The sequence below is a fragment of the Carcharodon carcharias genome, chromosome 1, assembly GCF_017639515.1.
Source record: "Carcharodon carcharias isolate sCarCar2 chromosome 1, sCarCar2.pri, whole genome shotgun sequence".
Lineage (NCBI taxonomy): Eukaryota > Metazoa > Chordata > Chondrichthyes > Lamniformes > Lamnidae > Carcharodon > Carcharodon carcharias.
In genome coordinates, this window is record NC_054467.1 from 187,917,424 (window position 1) to 187,936,547 (window position 19,124).

The window sequence follows — 19,124 nt, forward strand, 5'->3', positions numbered from 1 at the left end:
TTCTGCCAAATATTAGGCAGCTTGTGTGTTGCCAGGCAGTGGTTGAACAATTGTAGGAGGCATTTCTTTGCTTGCTGTCCAAAATGCTTTATCTGCTCCGTTGCTATGTTGTCAAGACCAATTGCTTTCCTGTGTTTTAGACTAGATATACCAGTTTCCAGCTCTTCCATGGTAAATGGTCCAGTGAAGCCAGGGTCATCGCTGTACTTCTTCCTATCTGGTTGTGCTTTTGGTTGTTTCTTGTTGGTTTTTCCATTTGGAGCAACTGGTGTGCAACTTGGTTTGCAGACACATTTGGATGTTGGGCAGTTTTCTTGGGGTCACCTCCAAGTTTGCGTATGAGAGGCCATGCCTTCTTGCTGTTTTTTGTAAGATCTGTTGTCTCTATCAAGGTGTGCCAGGTTTTTTGATGCTCTTGAGAGATACTTAACATCACCCTCTCACCAGTAGATACTGTTTCCTCTGAGAAGGGGTCAGATTCAAACATTGAGACATACTCCCAGTAGAGTTCAGCATTCTCTTTGGTGAGACCAGAGATGTAGTGTGCTCTACAACCTCAGGGGATCTTCCTTCTGGCTGTTTTCTGGACAGCTTTTGCAAACAGGTTGTAGTGCTTAAGTAATGGTTTAATGTGTTTAACCTTGTGGTCAAGCGCTCGTATGAACCCATTCCAATCGGCCTTCTTGAAGTTGAAGCGTCTTTTGAATGGTACAACGGTTGGTAACACTGCTGCATTTATCTGAATATCAATTAGACGGTGTTGTGTCTATGGTATTGGGTCTGTGACAAGCTTTTTGCAGAGGCCAGCAATGACGTTGCTGACAATGGCAAGATCTGGGTTATAACTAAAAAAACACTGTGGAAAGAGGCTGGCACTTTAGGATCGTGGATGAGACTAAGCTGGTTAGCATCCATCCATTCTTCAACTGCTTCTCCATCGTTGTTAAGACTCCTTGCACCCCATTGGGTACTGTGGCTATTAAAGTCTCCAGTGATGATCTGTGGTTTACTGTGCAGTTTGGGTACAGGGTTAGAGAAGCTGAAATCTGTGTCAGGTGGCTTGTACACTGAGGTCACTTCTACTTTGCTCAACTCTACAGTTAGAATTTCAATGTTGTCCTCCTCCGTTTTAGAAGAGGCTTCTACAACTGAACTAGCTATAACAAATACAGCACTGCCATATTGTCGATGAGGTCTTTCAATAACTAGGAACATTCCTGGTATTTTTGGGCAGTTGTTCTTACTTCCTCTATGTGTCTCCTGCAGGCAGAGGACAACACACTGCAACTCGTTGTATAATGTAGCGATGATGTTTTGCTTAGCTACAGAGAACCCTTCAACGTTAGCAGATATAACAGTCATCGCCGGTCTTGAAGACCCGTGTTTCTGATATCAACGACTTCCGTCTTCAGGCATGATGTTGGTACTTGATCAAATCAGTGGTACAAAAATGTTGTATACACTACTTGCTGTGCGTGGCAGTGGTAGAATTGGTTGAAAAAAACCCGCAAGTTTGTGCATTCCACCTGAGAAACCGTGAAGCCAAACGCCAGCTTAAAGTAACCTGGTGTGGAGCAACACTGATGCATTGCGAGCACCCTATCTACTTAGGAGTCACCCTAACTGCGTGACAGATGCCTCACCTTCAAGAACCACATCCAAAAGACAAAGGCAAAAGTGAGCGCATGAAACAACATCCTGAATAAGCTGCTAAAAACAAAAAAAACTGCGGATGCTGGAAATCCAAAACAAAAACAAAAACAGAATTACCTGGAAAAACTCAGCAGGTCTGGCAGCATCGGCGGAGAAGAAAAGAGTTGACGGTTCGAGTCCTCATGACCCTTTGACAGAACTTGAGTTCGAGTCCAAGAAAGAGTTGAAATATAAGCTTATATTTGTGTTTGTTTCAGAGGAGAGTGGTGGTGGATGGGGATTGTTCAAGCCTCTGTTCAAGGAAGAGGCAGAGAGACTTCAGACCATCTTGGTGGGGGATTTCTAGTGATAGACTGTCTATCAATATTCATTACAATCCCACCTTTCCCTACAGCTAGCTCGACCACACCTCCTCACTCCTGTGGCACTGCTGGGTCTATAGAGCTGCTGGCTTTCTGATTGTCCTTAGCTCTTGGAGGCGAGACCTCCAAGGGTGGCAGAAGCCACGGCTTCTGGCATCTAATTGTCTGAGCCACGTAAAATTCAGTTATGGATTTCAGGGCCAGCAAATGTGGGCTTGCACCACCCACTTCCCTCCCACTCTGCCACCACCCAGACTTTGTAGCCGGTGGATGGGGCCATCACACTGCATTAAGTCTTTGTCTTAGTCCACCTGTGCTAGATGTTCTTGAATCACTGAAATTAGTCCTCTTCCAGTTGGCTATTTCATTTTTAATTTTTCTTTGTCTCTTTCCATAATTACTTTAAACTAATCCTATACTGGTCATTATCTACCAGATGTTCTCCCACAGAAACACATTCTTCTTGTCCTGTTTCCTTCATCGTTGGCGAAGAAACATACTGATTAAGAGAATTATCCTCAACACAGTTTTAAGAATTTTCCATCCTTGTCTTTAACTCAATTTTTTTTCTGGAAAATGGGCTAGATTTTGTGGAACCTGCTGGAGTGTGCAAGATGGCGGGCAGACATAGTGAATTGTGTGGGAAGTCAGACTCCCAGCAGAGGGAAAACTATAAGTGATTAAGTCTGCATCGGAAAGGTAACAAAACAGGAAACTCTCCTGCCAGCCGTCAGAAACTCATCGATATACTAGTTGCCCACTTACAATTTAATCCTGCTTCCCAATTAGTAAAACTCATAAGTGTCTCTTCTGCCTTCAGTAACCTATCCAGTGAAAGCTGACAACTTATATGTGCCTTCTCTGACTCACTATGAGAGTCCTTTGGACTTCCAGGAATAGGGCACTGGGTTGACCTTGAGACATTTTCTCTGTAAAAATCTGCTGAGCTGACATTCTGAGGGTGGCGTTGTAGTATTAGGGTATTTAGCTTAGCAAGGGCTAATGTGAGACTGGGGAACAGCATCGCCCATAGCGTGATGTAAATACACACATGACCTGAGACCAGAATCAGTTATGGACTGGACAGAGACCTGCGTAGACATAAGCATGGAGTTAGCTCTTGGCTTGGACTATATGCTGTTTCTATGTACATAGTTAAGTGTTACCAATAAACAGTTACTATTCAACCTTACAAGCCTCTTAACCTCTTTGTGAGACCTACTGAACAGAACATACAACATCAAACTGAAATCTCAGGCAGGAAATTCAGAACTCAGAAATGCTGAGTTTAAAATTTAAAGGGGCAGCGCACAACTAAGGTGCAGAAGGATTATCCCTTAAAGTGGCATCACAGATCTGAGTCCCAAAGGGGAGGGTATTTAGGAGGCTGCTTGCAAGGGAAGTGAAGGATAATGCTGCATAGGAATCATGCTCCCTGTCTTTCTTCATTCTCAAGTGCTGCGGAGATTGTGCAAGCTGGACTATGGCATCTCAGACCTAGACAAACCCAGTGATTCCACCGACTGATCTTGCATGATGGCGGAGGAATCTTCTCCCTGGCCTTTTGAATTTCTCCTTTTGCTGCAGCAACAGAAAATTAGATGCTGGAGATTTAAACTGGACAGCTCTCTTAAAAAGCCAGCAAGGCAATATCCAACTCTAACACAGGACTGGCTGCCCTTTAAATATGGCATCAGGTCCTGAGTGACCATCAGATGACATGGGCTTCCCAAGGGTCAGAGCCGCCCCTGCCACATGATCCAACTGCAAGCCCACGTCACCCACATTTATCAGCTTGCTGCCACGGAATTGGTTTCAGCCAACCACCATGGATCTGTGCCAGATCCCCGACAACTTCCAGACCTGTTGGCAGATGCCTTGGTGGTAGATCAAATCTAGCCTTATATTTATATTTTATAGTTTAAATTCACCTCTGCATATTTGTTTATCACATGTGTATGAAAGGGGAAACTAGCATACTTCCAGTCTTGAAAGAGAATGGCAAATGTTCCAATAATTAATCTTCAAAGAAAAATGTAAAATTCAACTCCTTTTCTCATCCTTATTAGCAAATCTCCTCTTACTCAAGATTGACAACATTTCTTACCTTTCTGCTTTTCCTCAGACATCACTGTGTGGCAAAGTGAAAGGAGACGAAAAAATTCATGGACTTTAGGGTCACCAATATTAACAGATTCCAAGAGATTGTGGTCATAGAACACAAATTTTGGGTCGGCCATTGAGTTAAATGAAAAGTCCACTTTTTCTGTTTTCTGTAGGGATGAAACATGAAAATATTTTAGCTTTTCCCAAACACATATTTGTTTATTGCTTGTGCATTAAGTGGAACGAACTTCTAATGTGTGGATTTTAGGTTGCAAACAGGACAAGGAGCATTCTCATTTCCATGAGGCAATCAGTATGATACTGTGATAAAGTATAGAAACAAAACTGTTGCAGTAGCAGGTGTGCAGTTTATTAAGTTTGGTTTTTGTTTCATGGAACACACACTGATAATTTTCATAAACTACAGCACACAACTTTGAAGTGTAGTTTGTACAAGGTCTTATGTGCAATTCAATAAAATTGCAAGAACATGAACCTGTTGCATGAAAAAATATTTATGGAAAAAGGCACAACAACAACAAACAAATGTATTAATATATCAACACGGTACAAAGCAGGAATACATATAACAAACATTTTGGGGGTAATTTAAACCAGACTCACTGGGCAGAAAACCCCTTGGTTTGGGTGGAATGCTAGTTTTACATCCTGCCAATTGACTTCAATGGAGAGCAAAATCAGGCAGGATGTGATACCAGCATTTAATCAGATCTCATCAGTTTCCCGACAGGTAGGGTTAGGTTAAAATTACTCCTTCACTCTTTATTGTGAAGACATTAACTAATTTTGCACAAACTTGATGCAACTCATTGACCAGATTTTCACTCCGTTGACCTTTAAAAATGGTGGGCAGGACCTAGATTTGGAAATCCCATCTCCATTTCCAACAGATCCCATTTTCGGCAGTAGGAGAAAGGGGGAGGAGTGTGACTCACACTTGAGGTAAACACAAACTCAGAAGGGCCTTTTGAACTCAGTGCTGAGTTCAAACAGACCCCATTTTTACTGTAGCAAGGGCCTTAGTCTGCAGTGTGGGAGTCACATATTTATGGAGTTGACACAGACTCACAAAGGGCAGATAAAATCTGTAGAACTGTCAAGCTATGGCATTAGTTAAATCTAGCCCTTCAAAAACTAAAAAAAGCATATGTCTCCATGAGAGTTGAAAAAACTCTGCTCTAGGAGTTACAATAACTGTTTGTTGACATGACGCGAAGGAGTATCATTATTATTGTTTGGGTACTTTCACAAACTTACAACACCCCCCTCCCCATACTGGGATAATTGTAAGTTCACAGTTTGATTGACAGCTGAAAGAAGTTATTAAAGGATTAGCTATCTTTGATGTAGGGTTATGAATACAAGTCTCTTTGTTTTTACAAGGGATTAAGTACTTATGGGCTTTTAAAGTTTTGGATGAGCTTTCATGTTAGTGTTTTCTTTACTATATTAAAAGCACTAATAGATATTTAGATTTTTATTTTATTTCATTTCAACATGACTCCTGAGGTCTGCCCATGGTGGAAACTGGGTGAGTAGGGCAAAGGGAGGTGGGTTGGAGGGCATAGGGGCTGTAATGAGCCATGGGAGTGGGTGGGGGCTGATGGGATGTGAGGGGAGGGGGCTAGAGGGGCTAATATTTAACAAAAACAACTGGGTCGAAATTTCAAAGAACCAAGGTGGGCCTTCCAAACAGCCCACCTCGGCAATTGGCAGCCCCTGCAGCCACCTCCGATCTGTGTCCAGGGGTGTCAGGCCCAACTCCATCCCACAACCCCTCCGGAGCAAAAATTGGAACTGATCAAGCAATTTTTCCTGAGTAATTTCCCGACTCGTGTTATCCACCTTGGGTGTGAAAACCCAGCCCATTATGCCTGCTTGAAAACAACAGAAGTTGCTGCAAACCCGTGTTCCATTTGCATTAAAGGAATTCTCCAGCATACAATCCTTCATTAAAGTCACTAGGACAGTTTTCTGTGGTGTATGGTGCTGATATTAAAATCGTGAGGGATGCTTTCAACTAGCTATCAGCCATTTCCATGCATGCTGATCTTTTTCCCTGAAAAGCTTGTTTCCAGAGTCTAGTTTGGTGTATCTCACCTCACTAGGTATACTGACCTCTGGTGACGTCAGGTCCTAACTGAGCCAAAGGAGCAGGAACTCAGTGTTCCCAACATTGGGTCTGCCCCATCATCATTTACCTTGTATGGGAAGTCAGAGGTTCTAAGAGACTGGCTGGCACAAGTCAGTGACTGCTGTTTTCTTTCCGGGTTCTACCAATTCCCTATAATTTGAGTGGAATACCAACAGAACCACCAAATAATTTCAGCAAAACTGATTATACTATATCTATTGGAAAATATTGGATTTTTTATTTACAGTCCAATTACAAGACAATTATGAACAAGGAAGGCCATTCATCCCATTTCACTATGTCCATCATGAGTAGTCCTAATATCAACTCATTTTAGCAGCTAATTGTTTCTTAAATTATTGCTGGGTTTTTCCCTCCACTTCTCTATCTGGAACTCGATGGCAAGCGTTGATCACTCTTTATACAAAGGAAGACTTTCTACTATTAATCCTAACCTTATATTTTATTGATTTGAACCTGTATCTCTTTGGGTTCACTCCTGAAATATAATCTAAAGTAATATTCTGTGTTACATTATCCTATACTGGTAACAATCTCACCCACTTATATAAAAATCACCTCTCAGATATCATCCTTCCAGCCTGCAATGCCAAAGATTCTCCAGTTTTTCTTCATAACTCAGATCCATGATACTAAGATCCTGATATTGTGATGGATGGGTTGCGTAGGCCAAGTTTTGGGTGGGAACCCAGAAGACCAGGTCTACCTGAAGGCTGTAGGACTTTAACTCACAGCAGAAAGTGTGCAACTCTTTCCTTTGCCAGAATCCTCATCCAGATGTCAGCCTGACTGAGAGGCTTGACTATCAGTTGGGCAGAGTGCACTCTGGGACAGGCTGCAGTAGTGGGTAGGAAATGTGCAGTTGCTACTGAGAGCTTGGTGGCGGTGTCCAATCCTGGGAGCAGAGTTCAAACCCTGACTTTGGATGTGGTTGGGGGGGGGGGGGGGGTGGGGTTGCTAACACTGACTCCAGGAAGTCTTTTTATATGAGGGTCCAATCCAAGGGAAGAAGGAAAGCTTGGTGGCTGGGTGGTAATGGGGAAAGCACACCCGATCCTACTGATTTAAAAGCATTGCTCTCCCCAAATTGTCCACACCTCCCTTGACCTGCCAGGTTCTGAAGTCTGGGAAACATGGATGGCCAGGGGTAAACCTGCTAAACAGATTAAATCTGATACTGCCAGCCTCATTAAAATATTTAAATTGTTAACCCAGTGCCCAGGAGTAGGTTGGCTGTCCGTCTCCTGTCCTGCTTCTTATACCAAGAAGTGAGAGGTTTGGAGGCAGGTTGAGATCAGATTTGAGATTTTGCAAAATGCTAACATCTCAACTGACCCCAACGCACCCATTTTTGGGGATTAATATTCACCCCTAGGGATAAGCCCTGTAGTTCTTCTATACTGCCTCCAACACTGGAACATCTCTCAGAATTCTTGAACCCAGAATACACAGTGTATTTAAATGTTCAGCCAGGGCATTCGAAAGTCATTTGATATATAGTCTACAGTTTTGGCTAAGTAGTTTTTTTTTCATTTTATTTATTCATGGGATGTGGCCAATGCTTGGAATGCCAGCACAAAGCCATGCCCTTAACATAAGAGCATAAGAAACAGGAACAGAAATAGACCATACAGCCCCTTGAGCCTGCTCCGCCATTCACAATTTAATGTGATTATGGCTAATCTTTGGCTTCAACTGAATTTCCCTGCCCCTAATTTTGCCGCCGCCCCCCCCACCACCACAAGTCTTGATTCCCTAAATGCTGAGTTATATCATTTTGGGGGCAATTAAGAGTCAACAAAATTACTGTGGGCATGGTGTTACACCAGGTAAGGACAGCAATCTAAAACAATCCAGTAGTTACACAGTTACCCTTACTGATACTGTTTATTTCAAATACATTAATAAAATCAATTTACATTCCCCAGCTGGGATGGTAGTTCAGGTCTCTGGATTACTAATATAGTAACAACACTATAGTACTACCATTCCCTGTTCAACATCCTATTGCTTTTGGTGAGGGATACTTTGCATGGTCTCATGTGACCAGTGTTGAATCTATAACACTGTAGGTTGTACTTTTAGTTATATATCCACTTCCTCCTTCAATGTACCAACACTGTTCAGAAGTGTGACATTTTACACTCATCTGCATTAAATTGTTCAGCCCACTTACAAATATTGTCCAACTCATTTCGTAATTACTGAGCTGAATCTTCCATTCTACTGGTCATCCAGTTTGGTGTCAGCTGCAAATTTGATAATTTTGCATAAGTTTCTGAATCCAGTGTACTTATGTAAACAGTAGTGGTCCTGGCCCTGAGATGTTCCACTTGCGTTTCCACACTCTGACATAATTCCACTAATGAGTAATCTATATTTCCTCTGTATCGCCAGGTTTCTTACCCATTCCCATTGTTTATATAGAATCCCCAGTTGCGAGTTTAATTAACTTCATTGTGTATGGAACATTCTGTTCTCAAAAACCTTTTGGAAGTATATTTAGTTGGTCTTTCTACAGTTCACTTGGGTTGTTGGTTCCTCAAAGTAAGGAGATTAATCAGACAATGCCAGCCCCTTATTGACTGCAGTTTGGTAGGTTACTATTGCACAGATAACCTTCATGTTTACTGGTGATAATTAAATTCATTGTGTTACATGTAATTGAAGTAATAGGTACATAACTGTAAATCTTTTTGAATACAATTGTTGTGTTAGCCTGTGAACAATCTACTCATATCACACATTGCCTCTATCACAATGAGTTTTTCATAAACCTCTTTCTGAGTCTCTCAGTACTTTAGGATATCATATAACCCATGCAATTTATTTGTTTTAGACCATTCATCCTATCTAGGACTTCAATCTCATTTACAACAAAGCAACTGAGGACATTTTGGAGACCATGCTGCTCCTGTTTTGCTCCTGGTCTGCACTGGAGTGCTGCTTTGGGGTGCATTACAATGCTTCAGTTGGAGTTTGGTGAGAGAGGGATTTCTGAGGGTTAATTTCTATCTAAAGTCTAACCTTTCTTTAATTTAGCAACTAACTAAAAGTTGCTCTTTGAGTTGGGACAAAATTAATTTTGGTTCAGCTCTAAAACATGGTTACACAGGCTATGTTTGCAGCTGCAGCTAATAAATTAGTTAACTGACTTAAACAGCTTTTCAGAAACTAGATTCAGATAGCTTAAAAGCAAGCAAGCATCCAAATTTGCTGATCATACAAAAATAGGTGGGAAGGTATGTTGTGATGAAGGCATTAGGAATCTGCAAGGAGATAAACATAGGTTGAGTGATCGGCAAAAACTTGGCATAAGGAGTTTAATGTAAGAAAGTGTGGATCATGCCATAGAGGGAGTGCAGCGAACGTTCATCAGTCTGATTCCTGGGGTGGCAGGATTGTTGTATGAGGAGAGATTGAGCCAACTAGGCCTGTTATTCACTGGAGTTTAGAAGAATGAGAGGAGATCTCATTGAAACATATAAAATTCTAACCGAGATGGACAGACTGGATGCAAGAATGATATTTCCTCTGGCTGGGGGATCTAGAACAAGGGGCCACAGTTTCAGGTTACGGTGTAGACCATTTAGGACTGAGATGAGGAGAAACTTCTTCACTCGGAGGGTGGTGAACCTACGGAATTCCCTGCCACAGAAGGATGTCAAGGCCAAGTCACTGAATACATTTAAGAAGGAAATAGATAGATTTCTGGACTCTAAATGTTTCAAGGGGTATGGGGAGAGCGCAGGAGTATAGCGTTGAGATAGTGTCAGCCATGATCATATTGAATGGCGGAGCAGACTCAAAGGGCCAAATGACCTACTCCTGTTCCTACTTTCTGTTTTCCCATCTGCATACTTGGAAGCTGCTATTCAGAATATTTACTACTTTGTGCTGATTCTCAGTTGCCCACTTCATTCGCACGACGTTTCAGGGCCCATGGCACTTGCTGCCTGTCCAAGGGGAAATCAGCATATGTCTGCATAGTGATGTAATCAAATTTCTCTCCTAAAGTCTTTTTGTGTCTTTTGTTGTTTTCATCTCCTCTTTAACTGCACTTTGGTATTATGGTACTGAAACATCTTTTACTTTTTTCCTCCATGGCCTTGCCCCTCCCTATCCCTGTATCCCCTATTTCCTCCAACCCCAGCATCCTCTGAGATATCTGCACTCCTTTAATTCTGTCCTCTTGTGCATCCCCTATCATAATTGCTCTCTCATTGGCAGCTGTGCCATCAGTTGGCTAGGCCCCAAGCTCTGGAATTTTCTCCCTACATCTCTTCACTTCTCTTGCCCCCTTCTTAAAAACTACCTTTTTGATCAAGTGTTTGGTCATCTGACCTAATATATCCTTATGTGGCTCGGTGTCATACTTTATTTATAATGCTTCTAGGAAGCACTTTGGGACGTTTCATTACATTAAAGGCGCTATATAAATCTAAAATATACTTTGTCATTTAATCTTAGCCCTTCTCAAGGGCAGTTAGGGATAAACAACAAATGCTGGCCTTGCCAGTGATGCTCAATCCCATGAATGAATGAGATTTTCTTAAAAAGCTCCCATGCTTTTCTCAAGATCTCTTTTTGCTCATCTGATCAGCCTTTTAACTTGTTTCGCCTTTTTTATGTATTCATCCCACTAAGCCCCTTCTCCCTTCAAGATTTGTGCAGGCCATTTCTCATTTCATTTTAAATTTGTTTATTAACCTATTAATCACTGATTCTTTTCAAAACTTTACCATGCATTCGATTACTTAATTATTAGCCCAACTGATTTGAAATATTATTTAACAGGTATATTAAAAATTTTCTGCTTTCAATTGTTCCTATTTTTCCCTGTTATATGGCCAAATGTCCTCAGCTCTTCTGGCACACTCCTGACCTGACTCTTGACAGATGTGTAGCTGATGGGCTTGAAAATAAGCTGATACCTGGAAATATCGTAAATTCATAAACAAAATTGTAATGGGCCTTTGCCTGCTCTTTCTACAGCCAGTTAGTGGAGGGGCAGGGCCAGAGTGGGCACTACCACCCTTGAGAAATCTCCTAACACCTTCTATTTGGTACACGGAGAGGATAGAGTCATACTGGCCTTTTTGATGGTCATGCATGTGCCACACTGGGAGCTGGTCTGGATCCCAAAAAATTTTAGGTAGGTGCAGTTTCTTAATTAACTAATTAAATTCACGAGAGTGGTTCACTAGTATCCTTTCATTGGCCTGAGCAGCAACACCACATTTTGCAGCATTGCGCACTAGGCAGGTGCTCTCCAGCTGTTCTGAGAGTTCCGCTGAGGGATTACATTATGATGGCCACTGACAGACCTCAAAATTATTGGATGCCTAGGCAGTCACTGACAAAACTCAGTCTTGGTTTCAGCACTCTGAGGACAAGAACTACTGACTGGGGAACTGTGCACGTGTACTGTGTGGCTGGGGGGAAAAAAAAACTTGGTTGTAGAACCTGCACACATGAGCCGTCTGGTGGGGGCAGAGGTTGGGGAGACAAGGGGAATAGCTGAATCTTTGCAGTGAGTGGTGTTGGAATCATTTAGACTGAGAATCAAGACTAAGTTCAATCCAAGTGGAAAAGGAATGACCCCAAGTAACAATCTGTGCTGTGACCCCTTCCTTTCCCTTTGCACACATTCGGCCCCTTGATTTCCCACACTTTTCTCCCACCAACCAACTGACTGATTGGCAGAGTGGCAGTCATAATGTAAAAGTGAAAGGGAGTCAGGATGAGGAGGAGACTTTCGTCCAAAATAAAAATACTGGCCAATAAGGTGTCTGGTTCAAATCAGGTACTGGACAGGAACAGGCCACCTGAAAACTGGACTTTCTGATATGAAGCCAGACCAATGGCCGCCCCACCTTATATGGACTTAGAGGATGGGATTCCTCTTGGGTAGTGAATGAACTTTCCAGATATATTATCTTTGTGTATGCAACAGATTTGCCCATGGACAATGGTAAACAGTGGGCAGAAATATCCACCCCATCACTCATTGGCACAGTATATCAAGGGCCCAAAATATTGCAACACTGGACCACCTCAGCCAGAAGATTCAGCGAAAAGTTTTGTTAGTAAAGGAGAATGATGCAGTCTGAGGAGGCATTGGTAATAGGGACAACCGTCTCACAGTATAAAAGCAAAATACTATGGATGCTGGAAATCTGAAGCAAAAACAGGAAATGCTGGAACACTCAGCAGGTCTGGCAATATCTGTGGAGAGATAAAACAGGATTAGCATTTCAGAAGATTCTGATGAAAGGTCACAGACCTGAAACATTGGGCGGAATTTTCCCAAATTCATTTTAACTACTGGCCACGATTTCAGATTTTCATATCATATCATCCCGAACCCATCTAATTATTTATGCACTCCTCTCATTCGCCCGCCCGCCATCACTCCACCGCTGCATCACGCTGGGCACCATGTTTAAAGTCCAACTGCAAGCACTTATCTCAGTGCTTCCAGCTCAGCACTGCTGCATGGAAGGCACAGCCCTGAAACTAAAGGGCACTGCAGCCCTCAGGTTCAGCAATGCGCCTCGAGCGACTTTTGGATGCCGTGAGGGCCCGCCGGGATGTCCTCTACCCCCCGCTCTGGTTGCAGGAGGGGCAGCAACAGCACTAACCTGGCTTGGGAGTCAGTGGCAGCAGTGGTCAATGCCAACACTCTGCAAAAGAGGACAGCCACCCAGTGCCGCAAGAGGATGAATGATCTCCTTCATTCCGCCAGGGTAAGTTACTCATCTCATCACTCAACTCACACACTCACAAACCCATCACACATTCACAAAGCCCTCACTCACTGCCGGTTCAATGGACATCACCATTCACTCTCTCACACTCACTGTCATTGTCCTCACCTCGTCCATGGGACCACTCAACATCCACACAGGCCAGGCATACTTGTCATCTGGCCTGGCAGGCATCCTGCTCACACTTTCTTCATCCCTATCCATGCAGGACAAGCTGGCACATAAGAAATGAGGTTGCAGACCAGTGGTGGAATGCCCAAAATAAAGGTTCTCACAGACTTTGAATTCAGAGCCATCCAGCTGGCTGGCGAGGATCTGGGCCAGTCCCCTGCTGACGGTGAGGTCGGTACTGCTCTATAAAGCAATATAACATTCATCAACCATGCCATGAGTAATGTGTCCTCTTTCACAGGCCACTGCCATACACTAATTATCTCTCCTTGCTTTCGCAGGCACATCTGCCAAACGGCCAACAGAGTGCATGACCCAGAGCCTCCAAACAAGCCCCGAAGAAACCTCTGAAGAGGAATCTGAAGGCACCCTCCCTGAAGTCACAGTGCTCACCCACACCCTCCACCAGCGCAGAGCCACACACCTCGGTGGGACCTAGCTTTAGAGCAGCCCGGGGATCACAGTCTGGTGAGCACATCGCACTGTCTGATCCACTGCAGGAGAAGGCAGGGACTTTCCAGGTGTCTGGCACTCAGAGGATAGCTGGAGGCCAGAACGTTGCTGAGTCTTAGTCAGATGACAAGCCTCTGGGCTCATCACATCACAGTTGCTGAAGCTGCAAATGCAAACTCGGGAACATCAGGAAGGGATGTTTGCTGCACTCCTCAGATTGCAAGGCACGATGGAGGAGTCTGTCTGCCACCAGTCTGAGGTGATAGTGCCAACATGTCAATGCATCGAGGTCAACACTGGTAGGATGGCAGCCGCCATGGAGACCTCGGTCCAGGAATTCGCTCCTGCTATCCAGGCTCAACCCCATCACTGATGCCATAGTTGGCCTCCAACAGTGTGTATGCGAGAGGTGCCGGGCAGCTTGATCTCACTCCAGCTACCCCTTCCCCTCGAGGAGTCAGCATGGGCCCCCGGGCACCCATAGGGAGTGGGATCCGTAGGTGCACACTCCGAGCCCATCCATCCAGGTGACTCTGAGTGTACGGTCATCTGACTCCCCTTACCTGTGACCTCACCAGCTCTAGCTCCACAGGCCGAGGGGGTGCCACTGCCACATAGCAGGTCCCTGAAAGCAGGCCAGGGCCCTCCAAAGTCATCACAGTCGGGGCATCGCAGTCAGCAGGCTGCCTCCACCTCTGCTGTGGATGTCAGAGTGGGAGGGGGGGCACCAAAACGTCGCGGCAGGGTTAGGAAGTTTAAGAAGATGTAGTTGCACAGCCTGGGCACAGGTGTTAATCACTTGTACATACTGTTCACTATTGTCAATAAACTTCCAAGAATGTCACCCTGCTTATGGCTCCTTGTTCAGACAGGCAGTGTTCTTGACACTCACATGTGAAACCTTTCTGGACAAGATAAAGGCAGGTGTCTCAGTCCAGGGCCTCTTCCCAATACTTTGTGCAGCCTTTAGATCAAAGTGATAGTCCGGCCTCACCTCCCTGGAAACATTGCTGATGCCTGCACCTCAGCAGCGTTGGTCATTGCTGCCAGAATGTCATGGGCAGGCATCACAGAGTTCCGTCATTCTCTCTGTGTGCTGTCAGCACCTTTAAGGCGGAGCTGAACCCCATCTCTTCAACACCTGTGACCACAGGTGCAGTGCTCCAGCTCCCGAAGGTCTCAGGTGCTGAAGGTGGACAAAGCATCAGGTGCTTCGAAAGTTTCATGGCTGCATCTCTATGATATGACCCTGACCACGGAGAACAAGCAAGCTGGCCTCAGCCAGACAGGAATTAGACATTCTCAGAGGCTGTTTGAAGATTTATGTAGCGTCCTTAATGCATGTCGTCATCATCTTCCTGCAATCAAAGGACTATTAGGGCCTCCACCACCTCTCCATGACAGAAGCACGCTCACAGAGGGTATTTGTGCTGCCATAAGCCAGACTGGAGTCAAACGTTCACAAATGCAATGTGAGGAACCATGGGGTCACCTCACTGCATGTTGTCATCATCCTACACAAATCTAGCATCTATGAGGGCCTCCTGAGCGCACTTGCCTCGTCTAGCCAGTGTGAGGGCCTCACCCCCATCATCAATGCCTCAGAGGACCTCCTCATCCTCGTTGGTGTCCTCCACATGGGAGGAGACATGCAGCTCCTCCATCTCCTCCTCAGCCAGCTCGTCTCCCCGTTGGGCCAGCTTGTAAAGGACGCAGCAGACGATGATGATGTGAGACACCCTCTGTGGACTGTATTGTAGAGCTCCACCAGACCAGTCCAGGCATTGGAGCCTCATCTTCAGCCTCCCGATGGTCTGCTCCACCAAGGTGCGAGCTGCAGCATGACCCTCATTATACTGTTGCTCTGCTGCAGTCTGAGGCCGCCGCACAGGTAACATCAGCAACTGCCTCTGCTGATAGCCCTTGTCTCCAAGGAGCCATCCCTGCAGCTTCGGTGTACCCTGGAAGACTCCAGGGATCTGCGACCAACTGAGGATGTAGGCGTCGTGCACACTCCCTGGAAATTGTGTGCACACCTGCAAGATGCACATTCAGTGAATGGAAGCCCTTGCGGTTGATGAAGTCCACCGTGTATTGCGATAGAGATCTGAGCGCCACATGAGTGCAGTGAATCACACCCTGCATCTGTGGGAAACCTGAGCTCTGGGTGAATCTAATCACTCTTGCATCCTGGCTGCACATTCAGTGAATGGAAGCCCTTGCGGTTGATGAAGTCCACCGTGTATTGCATTTCCCCCAACTTAGTCTACTGTATTCATTGCTCCCAATTCAGTCTCCTCTACATTGGAGAGACCAAACGTAAACTGGGCGACTGCTTTGCAGAACACCTGCGGTCTGTCCGCAAGAATGACCCAAACCTCCCTGTTGCTTGCCATTTTAACACTCCACCCTGCTCTCTTGCCCACATGTCTGCCCTTGGCCTGCTGCATTGTTCCAGTGAAGCCTAACGCAAACAGGAGGAACAGCACCTCATCTTCCGACTAGGCACGTTACAGCCTTCTGGACTGAATATTGAATTCAACAACTTTAGGTCTTGACCTCCCTCCTCCATCCCCGCCCCCTTTCTGTTTCTTCCCCCTTCCTTTTGTTTTTTTTCCAATAATTTATATAGATTTTTCTTTTCCCACCTATTTCCATTATTTTTAAATCTTTTATGCCCCCCACCCCCACTAGAGCTATACCTTGAGTGCCCTACCATCCATTCTTAATTAGCACATTCATTTAGATAATATCAATAACTTCGACACCTCTGTGTTCTTTTGTTCCTTTGGCTGTGACATCTTTTGATGATCTGCTCCTATCACTGCCTGCTTGCCCCTACAACAACAAACCCCCCTCCACTTCTCTCCCCCACCCCCACCCCCACCTTAAACCAGCTTATATTTCACCCCTCTCATTGTAAAGAAGAATCAGTTCTGTTGAAGGGTCATGAGGACTCGAAACGTCAACTCTTTTCTTCTCTGCCGATGCTGCCAGACCTGCTGAGTTTTTCCAGGTAATTCTGTTTTCGCTTAGCCCTTATGCTTACTCTGTTAGGCATTTAAGTAGTCCTGTGTTATAGCTTCAACAGATTGACATCTCAATTTTTTTTAGGTATGCCTGGTGCTGCTCCTGGCACGTCCTCCTGCACTCTTCATTGAACTAGGGTTGATCCCCTGACTTGATGGCAATGGTAGAGTGGGGGAATATGCTGGCCTTGAGGTTATAGGTTGTGCTCAGTACAATTCTGCTGCTCCTGATGGCCCAAAGCGCCTCATGGATGCCCAGTCTTGAGTTGCTAGACCTGTTCAAAATATATCTCATTTAGCACGGTGGTAATGCCACACAACACGACAGACAGTATCCTGAATGTGAAGGTGGGACTTTCTCTCCACAACAACTGTGCGGTGGTTACTCCTACCAATACTGTCATGTACAGAAGCATCCACGACAGGCAGGTTAGTGAAGATGTTTTTCCCTCTTGTTGGTTCCCTCACCACCTGCGGGAAACTCAGTCTTGCAGCTATGTCCTTTAGGACTCAGCCTGTTCGGTCAGTAGTGGTGCTACCGAGCCAATCTGAAATGCACATTGAAGTCTCCCACCCAGAGTATATTCTGCATCCTTGCCACCCTCAGTGCTTCCTCCAAGTGATGTGGCAGGGCAGTACATGGTAATCAGCAGGAGGTTTCCTTGCCCATTTTTGACTTGACCGGAGTCGATGTGGAGGACTCCCAGGGCAACTCCCTCCCAACTATATTCCAACTGTGCTGTGTCTGTCCTGCCGGACATATCCAGGGATGGTGATATTATCTGTAAGATATGATTCCATGAGCATGACTATGCCTGTGAGACAGCTCTCCCAATTTTGGCACTAGCCAAAAAGGAGGACTTTGCAGGGTCAATAGGGCTGAGTTTGCAGTTGTCGTTTCTGGTGCCCAGGTCAAATCTGGGTCTGGTTTGGTACAACTGAGTGGCTTGCTAGGCCATTTCAGAGCTATGGATTTGGAGTCATATGTCGACCAGACGAGGTAAGGATAGTAGATTTCCTTCCCTAAAGGGCATTAGTGAACCAGATGGGTCTTTACAACAATAGTTCCATGGTCATAACCAGGCTTTCAATTCCAGATTTTTATTGAATTCAAATTCCAACATCTGCCATGGTGGAATTTGAACCCAGGTCCCCAGAGCATTAACCCTGGTCTCTGAATTACTAGTCCAGCAGCAATACCATTATACCATCGCCTCCCATAAGCTACTTGGTGATATACTTACTTTTAATCTATGTTATGCGGAACATAATAAATCTAGGATAAAGGAGAAAAATTCTTACTGCTGTAATATCTGTCCTTTGCCCAGCAAAATTGTGTGCATGACCTGTGAAAACAAAAATGCAAGAAACGTTTTCAGGTTGGTAAAGGCAAAAAATATTCTACATGTAATATTGCCTTCAATGCAAAAGAATTTCAAAATTTCTATTCAATATGACTGATTGAATGTACACATACATCTCAAAATATATAAACTTTTCACTTTGAATCATATGACCAAACTAGACAGTCCTAATTAAAAGACAATGGAGTTTATCATTGGTAATGATCTGCATCTGACAATGAGCAAACAGCATCACACATGCACTACATAACTTCGTGCCACCGACAGGTTGGTAGCAAGCAGCCTTCCAATTGTGCTTACCAACAAACTGGTTTTAATAACAACTTACTCCTATTTTCTTCCTTGTTTAACTATTCTTACTTAACAACTCTTAAGTTGATGCATCCAACATAGAGTCATCGTCACAGGCCGGGATTTTACGCTCCGGGCCTAAGTCATGGGGGGGAAGCGGGACTATTTCTCTCTGCGGAGCCCAGTGGGAAATCGTGCTGAATCACATGATGTTGGACTCATTAATTATTTTACTGGGGGTGTCCTAACATTTTACACGGCAGGACAGGTCGGATTTCGCATACCCCGCCGTCATATCCGGGCACCATATTTAAAAGGCGTCCAGAGAGCTGCTGCCCTTGCCAAATCTGAACAGCGGTCTAGAAAACGGCCCAGAGACAGCAAGCTGCATCAGCATCCAGATTTAGTGACACAGCCCTGGAGATACTGTTGAATGCAGTCGAGGAGATGGAGGGTTTCTAGGGATGGGAGCAGGAGGCCCACCTGACTCTGCATGGGAGGTAGTCGCCAGAGTGGTGAGTGCGAACAGCACATACAAGAGAACAGCCCCGCATTGCAAAGGATGAACGAACTCATCCATGCCGCCAGGGTAACTGAACCTCCTACTATTCCAACTTACCTCACAGAATGAAATTGGGTGATGGGCCTCAGTGGGCAGGCTACCGTTGGTGCTGTTCATGCATAAAGGGCTTCTCAACGTGAAGCACTGAGGTCTCATTGTCATACTGCAGTCCATCTAGCCTGCAGGT

At 44.8% G+C, this 19,124-nt stretch overlaps 1 protein-coding gene across 1 annotated transcript in view; it reads right to left on the minus strand.

Annotated features, from left to right (window-relative positions):
• Window positions 1–19,124, minus strand: part of atp8b5b (ATPase phospholipid transporting 8B5b) — a 306,737-nt gene that overhangs the window by 155,590 nt on the left and 132,023 nt on the right. Inside the window, exons 13-14 of the mRNA XM_041183329.1 lie at window positions 18,023–18,066; window positions 4,123–4,288 (exon numbers count right to left, since the gene is read on the minus strand). Coding sequence (XP_041039263.1) covers window positions 4,123–4,288; window positions 18,023–18,066 — 210 coding nt within the window. The remainder of the gene's footprint in view (window positions 1–4,122; window positions 4,289–18,022; window positions 18,067–19,124) is intronic.